Source organism: Suricata suricatta, chromosome 7 (assembly GCF_006229205.1).
Source record: "Suricata suricatta isolate VVHF042 chromosome 7, meerkat_22Aug2017_6uvM2_HiC, whole genome shotgun sequence".
Taxonomy (NCBI): domain Eukaryota; kingdom Metazoa; phylum Chordata; class Mammalia; order Carnivora; family Herpestidae; genus Suricata; species Suricata suricatta.
Genome location: NC_043706.1, coordinates 80,322,178 through 80,335,407, shown reverse-complemented (window position 1 = coordinate 80,335,407; position 13,230 = coordinate 80,322,178). Strand labels below are relative to the sequence as shown.

General features: G+C 34.8%; 1 protein-coding gene across 3 annotated transcripts in view; it reads left to right on the top strand.

Moving 5' to 3' along the window:
- Nucleotides 1–13,230, top strand: part of EPHA7 (EPH receptor A7) — a 166,582-nt gene that overhangs the window by 55,713 nt on the left and 97,639 nt on the right. For all 3 annotated transcript variants that reach the window (XM_029944619.1, XM_029944618.1, XM_029944620.1), the window contains exons 4-5: nucleotides 2,607–2,762; nucleotides 3,803–4,138. In XM_029944619.1, coding sequence (XP_029800479.1) covers nucleotides 2,607–2,762; nucleotides 3,803–4,138 — 492 coding nt within the window. The remainder of the gene's footprint in view (nucleotides 1–2,606; nucleotides 2,763–3,802; nucleotides 4,139–13,230) is intronic.

Below are 13,230 nucleotides of genomic sequence, written 5' to 3'. Positions count from 1 at the left end.
AGCCATACACGTACTCCACAATTTTGCTGACATCTTTGGTGCCAAAATTCACAGTGAAATTGAGAAATACTTATTTAGAATCTCTTCTGGAAGGTGTGCTAGGTTATTATATCATAGTTTTCGAAATTAAAATAATAGCTTTAAATTAGTGAAAAGGTATAATAAAAGACAACAGGGACCCATAGAAAATTAATTTTTAGGGTTGCTAAAGCAACCCTAAAATTAGCCCTGGGGGCCCACTGACTAAGTGCCACACTTTGGCTCATTGAGCATCAAGGCTGGTAGAATAGCATATGGTTGAGTATCAGTAGCCCTGTGTTCTAAATCCAGTTTTAACAGAATTATTTGAAGAACTCAGGTTACTTTTGCTTCAAATCTGCTTTCCCATCTGTTAAAGTGGTAACAGAATTTAATGTAATTTGAAAGTTGAGTGATAAGGGTTTTACATTTCTCTGCATTAGATACCATATATATTCTACAAACTATGTGAGTTGAGCAAGAAATGTCCCTCCTTATTCATAAGAAAAATAGGAATAAGCATTTATTAGAAGCTTTTATTTGCAATGGGAGAATGAGGATTCTTGGGGTCCCACCAGGCAGTGTGCTTCCTTCTAATTCTGGAAGCCTTACTTAGTAGATGGTAAATTATGTTGCCATTGTGTTTCCCATCTCCCTGCTCCCTGACCTCTTCTCCTTGTAACAACGAACACACGTATGTCATTAATGACTGTCAGCACATACCTGTTCTCTTTCTTTTTCTGTTTTTAATTCTCTGGACCTTGATGTTATCAAGTTGCATGTTATGAGTAAAGCACTGTCTTCTTTGTTTTATGGATATCATGTGATCATTGAATTACAGATAAAACATAAAGCAAGATACAGTGAATAAAGAGAGAAATTTCTATCCTGAGAAACCCATACCAAATCCTTCATCCTGCCAGTTAACCATTTTTTATGTGGCAGGATCAGATCTTTAGAAACATTTTTAAGTGTTCTCTTTTTGTTATATTGTTTTGTGATCAATCTCATTGTTCTCTCTGTGCCTTAGACTTGCATAATTGCTACTGAGAACATGTGAAGATGCGTTAAGCTTCTTTGCCTAAGATGTTTGTGAATGCTTTCCTCTTGTATGAATTAAGGGAGCCAACCAAAGGCAGACTGGCTTTACTTTGAGGGCAGCAGTGGACCATATATTTATAATGAGATGCTTGTAGTTCTGTTTACTCATCTATCACCTATCTATTGCAATATAACATATATTTAAATTAAGCTTCTTAGTTACCTAGAATACCTGTCTTGCTCGTGTAATATAACCTTATTTTTTTGAAACTCAAAAGATGGTTTTGAGCTCTCAGTTGTTTCAGAATTATGCATTAAGTATTGAGCATGTGAACGAAAGTAGAGATTGACTCCTATACCATCTTGATAATATAGAATTGTTTATCCCATCTAAGAGTGAAAATGTGATTAAGGTCCTGAGAGATGCCCAAGTTGAGGACATTAAATAAATGTGAATATAATAAGTTAAAAGCTACAATTGAATTTATGTTAAATATTCACTAATCTTTCTTTATAGATATGATTAATTTTTATTCAATTTGAAGGTCACTAAAACTTAACCATATATCCATTTGATAAATATGAATGATAAATTAATATATTCAATGTATAATACCATTAATAAATGTGTTTGAAATAATGAAAACTTAATTTGCTAAATTTTAAAGATAAATATATAAAATGATCAGTGATAGGAAATGGTTCAAGGTTTCTTGATTTAATAGCAAATAGGGTCTAAGTGAGTAAGAGCAACTTTACTAAGAGGTGATAGAGACATTCTCTGTACATGTCTGTTCATTGCTGAGAGCAGTTGCTTTGTTAGTGTGACTGTATTGTTAGTTTCTCTTAGGAGAGGATGAACAGTCCTCATCTGCTTATAGTTGAAGGCTTTCTCCTTATTTATGGTGGAATAGGTTTCTCCTATTTATTTTGTTATTTTTAGTAACAAGGGAGTTCACTTAGTGGAAGGCACCATGCCTTATAACTTAAATTGGTTGAAATTATATCTTAAAGTTTTCTGAAAACTTAGGGAATATGTTTCTATCATTTTCGCATGAAGTTTTTTACATCATTATTTTTCCTCATCAGATAATTAAAATTATTTTAGTATTTTTCAGTATGAACCAAATTAACACATAAAAAGTTAATTTACAGCTATATCATATTAAGAAAACATAGCTTTGAAGTCTATTCATATGTTTCAACAAGTAAGTTAATCATATTGAAATTGAGGTTACCCTGAATTAAATATCCTAAGATTTTGTCAAATTAAATTATGCTTTTGTTCAGTTTTGAGCTCTAGATTTTAGACCAATGCCAACTATAGGTACAAGTTTACTGTACTGTTTGGTTTTTATTATTTTGCTTTAAAATGTATTGTTCTAAAACTGGGTTATTAGTATCCACTGAATATCTTTTATTTTATGATAAAGACTTTGTTTTTCACAAGTTAAATTTCATATTTTATTCTTTTCTATTGCTAAAATTAAAAAAAAAAGTCTATCTGCTCTCATGTTTCTATTTTCCATTTTCTTTCGCATCCCCAGCCTGTGGCCGTGGGTTCTACAAATCTTCCTCCCAAGATCTCCAGTGCTCTCGCTGCCCCACTCACAGTTTTTCTGATAAAGAAGGCTCCTCCAGATGTGAGTGCGAGGATGGGTATTACAGGGCTCCTTCTGACCCACCATATGTGGCCTGCACAAGTAAGTTCAGAATGGTAAAATAGGAAAGAACTTTCAGATCCCTTCTGCTCATTTGTCCTACTGTGACAAATTTGAGATGGGCTTTGGATTTGTGAATGAATTCTTTATTATTATTAAAATTTCATTTTTTTCATGAACTGATAAGGCCATTTTTCATTTTTTTAAAATTGTACTGTTTATTTATTTTTGAGAGAGAGACAGAGCAGGGGAGGAACCGAGAGAGAGAGAGAGAGAGGGAGACACAGAATCCCAAGCAGCCTCCAGGCTCTGAGCTGTCAGCATAGAGCTCAACACGGGGCTCAAATCAACAGACCGCGAGATCATGACCTGAGCCAAAGTTGGACGCTTAACCCACTGAGCAACCCAGGCACCCTGATTTTTCATGAACTGATAAGATGCATTTTAAGAATATTTTTCTCATGTACCTAATAGAAATCATAAATAAAATGTAAAAGTTATTTGAGTCTTGTGTGGTTATGAAATGTGTTGAAAAAGTAATGGTTTCTGGCTTAAATTCCATCACTAAATAGAGCAAATCTCACATCTTGTTGCTTCAGTTAATGAATGTTCAAGAGAGCCAAATCCAAAGCCAATCCCAGACATACTGTAAATCATTCTTGACCATGTTAGTAATGAATAGATGCATTCTCTGTTACATGGTTAAAAGGAAAACTTTTTTCAAACAACTGCACAACTGTTTTTTTTAGGTGCATTAACTGTTCTTTGTAATTGCTTAGAAGAAAAGTAGCCAAAGACTGTGGCAAAAGCACAAAGACAGTTGTTATCCTGTTTTCATTTTGACATATTAAATGGAAAATAAATAGAGCCTCTTGCCAAGTGAATTCAAGGAGGCTTTTATACAGCTTCTCTAGGAAAGGTCATGAAATGTTTATGTAAAAGAAAGCATTTCAACTAGTTTTCTGTATGGTAATTGAGCCACTAATTTAGTGGCCCACACAGATCCTTTCATTCTTTTTTTGTTTGTTTTTTTGCTTTTTTTCTATTTTTGTTTATTTGTTTATGTATTTTTGTTTCCACAGGGCCTCCATCTGCACCACAGAACCTCATTTTCAACATCAACCAAACCACAGTAAGTTTGGAATGGAGTCCTCCCGCCGACAATGGGGGAAGAAACGATGTGACCTACAGAGTATTGTGCAAGCGGTGCAGTTGGGAGCAGGGCGAGTGCGTTCCCTGTGGGAGTAACATCGGCTACATGCCCCAGCAGACCGGGTTAGAGGATAACTATGTCACGGTCATGGACCTGCTGGCCCACGCTAACTACACTTTTGAAGTTGAAGCTGTAAATGGAGTTTCTGACTTAAGCCGATCCCAGAGGCTCTTTGCGGCCGTCAGTATCACCACGGGTCAAGCAGGTATGTTTTTCTCTTTGTCTTCACTAAGTGAGTAATGTGACTACATAAGCAAGATGCCTCTCTTTGCTTGAATATTTAGTTAGCTTTGCTACACAGGACTTGATTATTCCAGCTTGTGGATGATTCACACCTCTAATGCCTCTTTGTTGTTCTTCCTGTTGCCTATTAAACCATTCCTAGACTCATTAGCATCTCCTCCAGAGATTCTGGAAAGAGAACTGAAAAGGGATACGTTGTCCTTGAGACAGTTCTAAGACAAGAAGTTCCCCTTAAGGGTCTAGAGGAGGAGAGAGAGAATATTGGACAAAATGAGTTGGAGGATGCAGTTTTATTCTTTTGTGTGCTATGTGCTCATGATCAGAATCTGCATAATAATCAGGATGATGAAAGAGTGGAATGCACTCACTGTCTCACAAAGCTTAGCTAGTATTTTATCACATACAATGTGACATTTGTAATATATAGCAAGTCTGTGTTAAAATGGGCACGTGGTAGGTTTGTGATCATATTACCTTTCATCATATTAGAGCAACTACTTGGGAGATTTCCTGAGAATTTCAAAAGAAGTGAATTAGGAAATAATGACCGTGAAGACCCTGAACTTGTAGCTTACCGCACAAACGGCTTTCACTTCTCTTCTTCTTGGCATTTGAGGTGCCCTACTCGTCATGTTTTGTGGTGGTATGTTTTGAAAAATATAAATTGGAATGGAAGTTTCAGCAATTGGAGACTTGCTAAACCTTTAGGAAAATCTTATTATTGAAAGAAGTTTCAGAAGTTGAGAGCTTTCTCAACATTTTAAAAATTCTTGCTGATGAAAAAAGATGCTGTGTGGTAGATGCAGCCAAGTATTATGTCATCGTCATTAATAAAATGGGACCTGTACTGGGTACTGAGTTGTGTGAGCATCATAATAAGCTTATAAGAGAGTCTTCCTGATCTTTGGCTGGCTGTCAGAAGGCAGTATTATCACAAATTCCTAGACATAGATTAATCTATTCTTCACTTCTTTGCCAATTTTAACAAAATGCTACCTATTTAAATTATATCTGCAGAATGAAAACTAGACATCTGGTCTTAGGCTTACCATTTTGAACAGATTAGTGCATTCTTACTCTAAAGGATTCATTTTGATGTTTATTTAAAAAGGCTATTGCAATCTGATCTCTTGAATAAAAGCAGCATGTTGGAAGAAAACGACCTAGAAAATTTTAAATTTTCAAAAATTGGGCAAAAGAAATAACTAATTTAACTGACTTGGTTTGATTCACTTTATTTTTCCTGACTCTATTTACTATTCTTTTAAAATGGTTTTGTCAGATATTTTTTGCCTGTGTTGCTTTACATTGAAATTTGTCATCATAACTTTACAGTGGGTGGGTTTGAAACATTTTAGGTTCATGATTGTGACACTAAAGCTATCTTTGGAACCACTAAGAGAAACTCTTAGGCCTGCTGAACTAGAATAGTTCTTTTATCCCTGCTGATATCAAGTTTAGAAGGGACATTTTCATTTATTTTTGAATATTTCCTGAAGTTGTTGAACTTATACCACAAATAGAGTTCATCAAATAGGCTGCGTTGGGGGTCTGTTTCTTTGCTCTTTAAATATCTGATGTTTAATTTTTCAGGTTAATACTGCATGGGCTAAATAGGTCACAGATTTTCCCCATAAATGCCTGAATCACATATCTCACAGTTGTTAGGTAAAAAGGCTTTGAGTGTTGATTCTCTTTAGATTAAGGGCAAACTAGGTTTGCTTTTTTGTTTAATCTTTTGCTGCGGGGAAGAAATTTAGATTAGATTAGATTAGATTACAAAATTTAGATTGCGATGATTGTAGAGCTCTGTACAAATGCTAAAAAATACTGAATTGTATAATGAGTAAACCTTATGGTATGTTATACCTCACTAACGCTACTTTAAAAAGGAATAAATATTAAAAAAGCAAACTATATTTATACTTTTATATTAACATATTAGTTCACAGTTGCCTGGGCTCTACTACATCTTAAGTGCTAAAACCTCATGAATTTAAAGTTAGCTTTTTTTTTTTACTTTCAAAAAGAAATGCATCTAAACAAGACAATCTGTGATAATTATAGAAGGTTTCCTTTATTTTTTAACAGAGGAAATTTAGAACATGTTAGTGACAATTGTTCTATTGAGTTTGTATACCCACTTCCTGCTGTTCCCCATCATCAATATTTTTGCTCTTTCTAAGGGGGGAATGATTTGAAAGGTTGCCCGTGTTCATTACTATCCATGGAAACCTGCAATGATCCTTGAAATTCTCATTCTCTATTAACTAAACAGCACCACCTCCCACCTAGTTTGTGCTACAGTCATTTCAATAAGGAGTTTAAATCTAGATCTCTGGTCAGTTATCCTACTCATCAGCAACCCACTGCTGCCTACTATAGAAAGATTTATGAGAACAATCTGCATGTATCTGGGCAAGAACAGAGTGAAAATGGAAAATTATTAGTCAGGGTTTGAAAGGTAGTGTGTATACTTTGTTGTTTCTTTTCTTTTAAGTTTGGAGTCTGGAGCACATGCCCCTGATCAGTGTTTGTGAAAATGAGAGTACATGGAACTCCCCTTATGCTTTGCTCAGGGTGAGAGTCGGGGTTTTGGTGTTAAAGGATCTGTGCTCCAGCTCCCTCCACCGCCCCGGCCACTTATAAGCTACATGCTCTTGGGTGGATCACTGAAGTTCCACATGACTAAAATGGGGTAAAGGAATATTTATTCCCCTCTATTATCCTGTTAGATAATATTAGAAAAAGCTTAAAAACTCTTCAGTGTCATAAACATATTATTATAGTGTATTGTAGTTTTTTGTAGTAGTTTTTATTGTAGTGTAGTTTATTATAGCAAAATGGATGCTGAATTAATCCTCTTTTTATATAACTCTTTGTGAACCTGTCAAGGAAAACTACAGTAAACTCTGCATCTATTGCAGTATGGGGGGAATTACTGGGGGCTCAGAATTGGCAATTATGTTTTATAACATTGGAGGAAGAAGGGATTAATTTTGTTTTGCCTGTGTAAAATGTGACTATTACCTAGTCATAAGTTATCTTAAGATTGAGTTTCTACTTTAAACCAATACTTAGCTTTAAGAGAGAAGTATATAGAGAATAATATGTAATATTCACATATAGATAATTTTTGTAAGAAACTTATGACCTACAGAAACTGGCTGATATGTATACTTCTCTTTTTTTTTTTTAATTTTTTAATGTTTGAGACACAAATCGCGAGATCATGACCTGAGCTGAAGTCAGATGCTTAACCAACTGAGCCACCCAGGTGCCCCTATATACTTTTCTTTTTCATTTTACATTTATTTATTTTGAGAGAGATGAGAGAGAGAGAGGGAGAGAGCAAGCCTAGGTAAGCAGGGGAGGAGCAGAGAGAGAGGGAGAGAGAGAGTCCCAAGTAGGCTCTGTGTTGTCAGTGTGTGGCCCGATGCAGGGCTCCAGCTTATGAATCCTGAGAACATGAGCCAAAATCAAGAATAGAACACTTAACCAATTGAGCCATCCAGGCGCCCCTGTCTATCTTTCATTGTTGTTTTATTTTGTTATGAATGATATGACCTATTAAGGGTGAAGTCACACATATCAAACTTATGTATGTTGGAAATATTTAAAAAATCTCTAAGTGAGGGAGAAAGCACATGTATTTGATCTATGGCATTATTATCCTCATTCTTCCTTACTTTGGAAGGTTCTCTTAAATAAAAATGGTCTTAATAATTATATAAGTGTTCTTAAACTATTTAAATGCTACTTTTTAAAATATTAACTCCCCCAATTCTACTAAGTAGTATCAAACACTGTAGGTAAAGATTGGTCTTATCCTTATGGGGAGCCCATATTATAGCAGATATTTACAGATAGTTACATATCTAATGTGATGCATGCTGTAGAATATTAGACACAAAATACAGAAACCTCAAAGAAGGAGGGATCCTTTCTATCTGTGGGGAAAAAGGGAGTCCTCACAGAAAATAAGCTAGACAGTCTGAACTTTGGGGTGGATATGATTTTATCAGAAGGAGGACAAGTGAATCATTTTCTAAGCCCTCAAGAGGACCTCCTCCATTAAAACATAATCATTGCCACTATATTTCTTCTACAGACCAAGTGTATTAATACAAAAATGGTCTGCAAAGGTATGAAAGTTCATAAAAATAGGTCACCTTAAAATTATTTTCTCTTTTTATAATACCTCAGTACACTGTGGGATCACTTAAACAATTAGACCATTTTTAAAGCAATATAAAATTATAATATATGTGATCTTACCTCCCAAAGAGACTTAAGGAACTCAGCAATTATTTCTCAAGCTAGTGATTATACTATGTTCATCTGTACTTCTTCCATGTGACACAGTTCATTCTGTATGCTAGCTTTACAACGGATGTTGTGCGCTTGATTCCAATGAGGAAACTAGTCGTACACAAGAAAAGTTAAATGATTTTACAAGAATGAAAGCATTGAGACACGAATGGAAAAGGCATAGGATTTGATACTCAATGACATAATTACTGAATTTTAGAGAAGTTATTTCAGCTCTTTGAAATTGAATATTCTCCTGAAATGGTATCATGCTACTTGACTCCTCATGTGATAAAAATTGAGCTTTTAGCTTATTATCAGTCACATTTTTTAGAATAGAAAAGTGTGTTATAGTACTATAACAATTATAATAGTAGAAGTAATATTAAGACTGACTAATAATATTAAGAGTGACTAGTTGCTGAATACTTACTATGTTTATGGCACTTTTCACATATAAAACGTACATGAAAAGTGTCAAAATTGAATCACTTCCTTGAATTCATGGAATTGTACTAAGTAAAGAGAGATTTGGGACATAAGGCCTCTAAGAGCCCATCTTATACACCTCATTAAATGGTCTGTCTTCATTCAATACATGCTATTCATTGTGCAATGCATTGTTGATTGAAATTATGGAGTAATTCATAGCTGAGGACTATGTATCCAGGTATGGGATTGATAATTGCTAGAATGCTATAGGAAACATTGGGTAGGAATGAAAGGTGAAAATCGTCACCACTTGAAAGAGGATCTAATGTCCCACATTGGGCTAACCAAGATGTAGACACATAAATGAAGACTGCTGTGCAGGAATGGTATGTATGAGGATGCACAGTTGGGATCATGGCTGTGAAGAGACGGGAAGGGAGCGAGACTGGAGCAGAGAGGAACCTGGGCTTTGATGCAGTCTCAGTGGGACTCCTCAGCCAACTCCATGGGGAGCTTTCCACCTGTAAGGGTCCTCCATATTGTGCAGAGCAGAAGAAAGAGTGGCAGGTTTTCATACCTGTTTTTTGTCCAAACATGGCTGTAGGAAGGAGCCTGGGAAGGAGCCAGGTGCCATGTTTCAGACAAGGCCATTTGAAAGTAGAGCAGGGAACTAAGGTCTGCCTTTCAGCACCATCTTAGCAGTTGGGCAAATAAATTCTTCAGTCCTTCACTGAGGAGGATGTGGGCAGCCCATCACAGCATCCCAGAGAATTGCAGTCAAATACACTGTTTCCCTAGAATTATTAAGTGTTATATAATCTTATCATGGACTTCCTGAAAGCCTTACATGGGAATTTGCAAATTATTTTAATGGTCTGGTGATAAATTACTCTTCAATGACAAAGGAATCTACTAAGAAGTGTTATTTCCTGAGGATATTAATAACAAATATAGTCTCTTAATAGCAAATATAACATTGGTCACTGTGACATTTGTCTTCTGGCTATGATTTTATTGCCCTTCTTTAAGAAACTTCAAAAATACCCCCTGCATATCTTAATTGACTAATTTCTCCTTATGTTTTCAGATTCCCAGATCTTATATCTCTGTCAAAATTAACATTGGCTTCAGTATCATCTTTATTTCAATTTGTAATGATTGTAAAATATACAAAATGATATATAACCATAATTATATGATGTAACATTATAATAAGCAAAATTATGCCAAAAAAGTATCAAAAGTCATTTCCTATATTTGTCATAAATATCTTCACTTACATTTGTTAATGTGACTCAACTATGACTATTTTTCTCATAAATGAACATAGATCATCTCTTCCCAATGATTTAAAATGGTAGGCCATCAAGTTATGTGTCCTTTAAGTAAAATAAATTATTTTTATTAAGTTGATACACTTTGATATTTCTTTGGAATTCATAAACTAGGTTTATATTTTAAGGAAAAAATATGTTAAGATAATATATTTCCTTGTTTGAGATTGTTTACTGATTATATTGAGTTATATGAAATGCAGCAATCTCCATATAGTGAAATGAGATAAACACAGAAGAAAAAGCACCACCACTACCAACAAAAATATTTTGCAGAAATGGTATTAATTTTGTTAAAATATACACACACATGCTTATGTACTCTGTAGAAGAAAAATCAACTAAGATTTGCTTAATAGCAAATGATTCAAAATACACATTTCTGTCATGTTTCTGGTTATTTAAATTTTTTTTTAATTTATTTCTGAGAAAGAGAGAGAAAGAGAGACAGAGAGTGTGTGTTGGGGAGGGGCAGAGACAGAGTGAGACACAGAGTTAGAAGCAGGATCTGAGCTGTCAGCACAGAGCCCAGTGTGGAGCTTGAACTCACAAACCGTGACATCATAGCCTGAGCCAAAGTTGGATCCTTAACGAACTGAGCTACCCAGGCACCCTTGTTTCTAGTTATTTATAAATTTGATGTATCCACAAAGCAGAGCACAATTCGGTCATGCTAATTCATGCCTTAGGGTATGATATTTTAGAAATTTATATCTATAGCTTTATTTAGCAAGTAGGAATCTTAGACTATTTGAAATTTAATTCTTTAAAGTTTAAATATTTTTGGACACCATTTAAAAATATAATTGTATATACATTTATAGGTTTTTTAGTGGCTATCAATAATTAAAACATATAAATAAAGGAAGATTTTTTTGGATACATTTTAATAAAATTGGCAACCATGTTGGCATTGATACAGAACTAGGGCTTCTTGAGTGAGTAGTATGTGCTGATCACTTTACATATAAAGACCCTTATGCCTATACAGTATTTTCACATCCCAAAATTCCAATGGAAATTTAGGAGAGAATTACATCTTTCTGTGCTCTGGCCTTACAGTGACTATCTCATAATATTTTCTCATAGCATTTCTCATGTATTATCCATGAAATGTTTGTCTTTCCCATTAGACTTCACAGTGTAAGAAAACAGTAACATCTTTGGTCTTATTCTCTAGCTTCTATAACCAGTTTGGCCCAGGATACATGCTTAGTAAATGTGTTGAATTAAATACATAAAGTTCTTTGCATATCACAATGTGAAAAGAAACTTTCTAAGATTATCAAGATTATTGTATAAAAAGTTGGTTTAATTGAAATTTCAATTTTTTTAGATTATGCAATGAATATATAAGATCATGATTTCAAGTATAAAAATTTTGTGATTTGGTCTTAAAACTGTAAATTTATTTAGAATTTTAAAATAAGGGGGGGCCTGGGTGGCTCAGTCGGTTAATCATCTGACTTCTGCTTGGGTCATGATCTCACAGTTCATTGGTTTGAGCCCTGCATCAGGTTCTGTGCTAACAGTTCAGAGCCTAGAGCCTGCTTCGGATTTTGTGTCTCCCTGTCTCTGCCCTCCCCTGCTCTCACTCTGTCTCTATCTCTCAAAAATAAATAAACATGTTTAAAATAAACTAAAATCTTAAAATGAGTTTGCAGCCACAACTTGATATTTGAGTAGAGATTTAGAACAAAGCTTAAAGTACTATTATTTTAAACTAGTATGCTACAAATTACCTTTATATTCTTCCTATTTAGAAAAATCTCCTGAAAGGAGAATTATTTTTTTTTAACATAACTTTGAAGCACATGCAGAGACCAAGATTTGAGATCTTTTTTGTTAGTGCTTAGGACTGCTTAGTACATGATAGGACCTTTTCAGAACTTATTTTAATATCTTCTCCTGTTTGCAGTTTTATGGTGTTTTAAGACTATGTTACATAGCTATTCTATGAATTTTCTCAGTTAAAATATATGTAAGGAAACTTCCCTAAACAACCTGTGTTCTCAACCCCAGATCTTCACCTTCACGGCACCTCCATGCTTTCCGGTCGCAGTGTCTGTATGAGTTATCAAATCCGCCCTTTTCTGATTTTATAAATATTTGTAATGAACTGTTGTGCTTGCGTTGAGGTTAGGTTGAGGTTAACAAGTTGATCTGCAGACTCATGAATGGAAGGGCTCTTTATAAACATATGAAAGAAACCTAATATAAGGAGTTTTAAATACCATTTTGTATTTTCAATATAATATAGCTGAATCATTTCTTAAATTTCTTGATCTCAGTTTTGCTATTTTGTGGATAGTGATATTTAAGTATCTGAGAAGAATACTCAGTTATAACACTTAAGGTTTGAATTATGTCCTCTTCTCAATGCATGTGTGGAAGTCCTTGACCCCTAGTGTGACTGTATTTAAAGAAGGGACAACAGGGAGATAATTAAGGGTAAATGAAGTCATAAGTTGAGGCCTTGATCCCCATAGGATTAGTCTCCATGTAAGAAGAGACTTCAGAGAGCATTCAATGAAGAAAGACCCCGGGAGGACCCAGTGAGAAGGTGGCCATCTGCAAGTGAGGAAGAGAGGTCTCATCAGAATTGGAATCCTGCAGGACCTTGATCAGGAGCTCCCAACCTTCAGAATTATGAGATAATAAATTTGTTTTTGTTTTGTTTTGTTTAGTTTTATAGATTTCTTTTTTTTAAAGACACCTAGTCTTTGGTGTTACAGCAGTCTGAACAGGCTAATACAAATATCCATTCTGGAGATAATTAATTCCATCCTAATATGTTGAAGGAAAGTATTTCTTTTCTATGTGCACAAGGACAGGCATGCTTACTCTTGTGGATGGGGCAAGGAGTGGGAGTTGTAGGACTTTCATCCATTTCTATGATTCCCTCCCCTAAATAGGTACTAAAACTTATTTAGTGCAATGCATTGGTAAATGCCAGAAAGACCAATAGTAATATTTT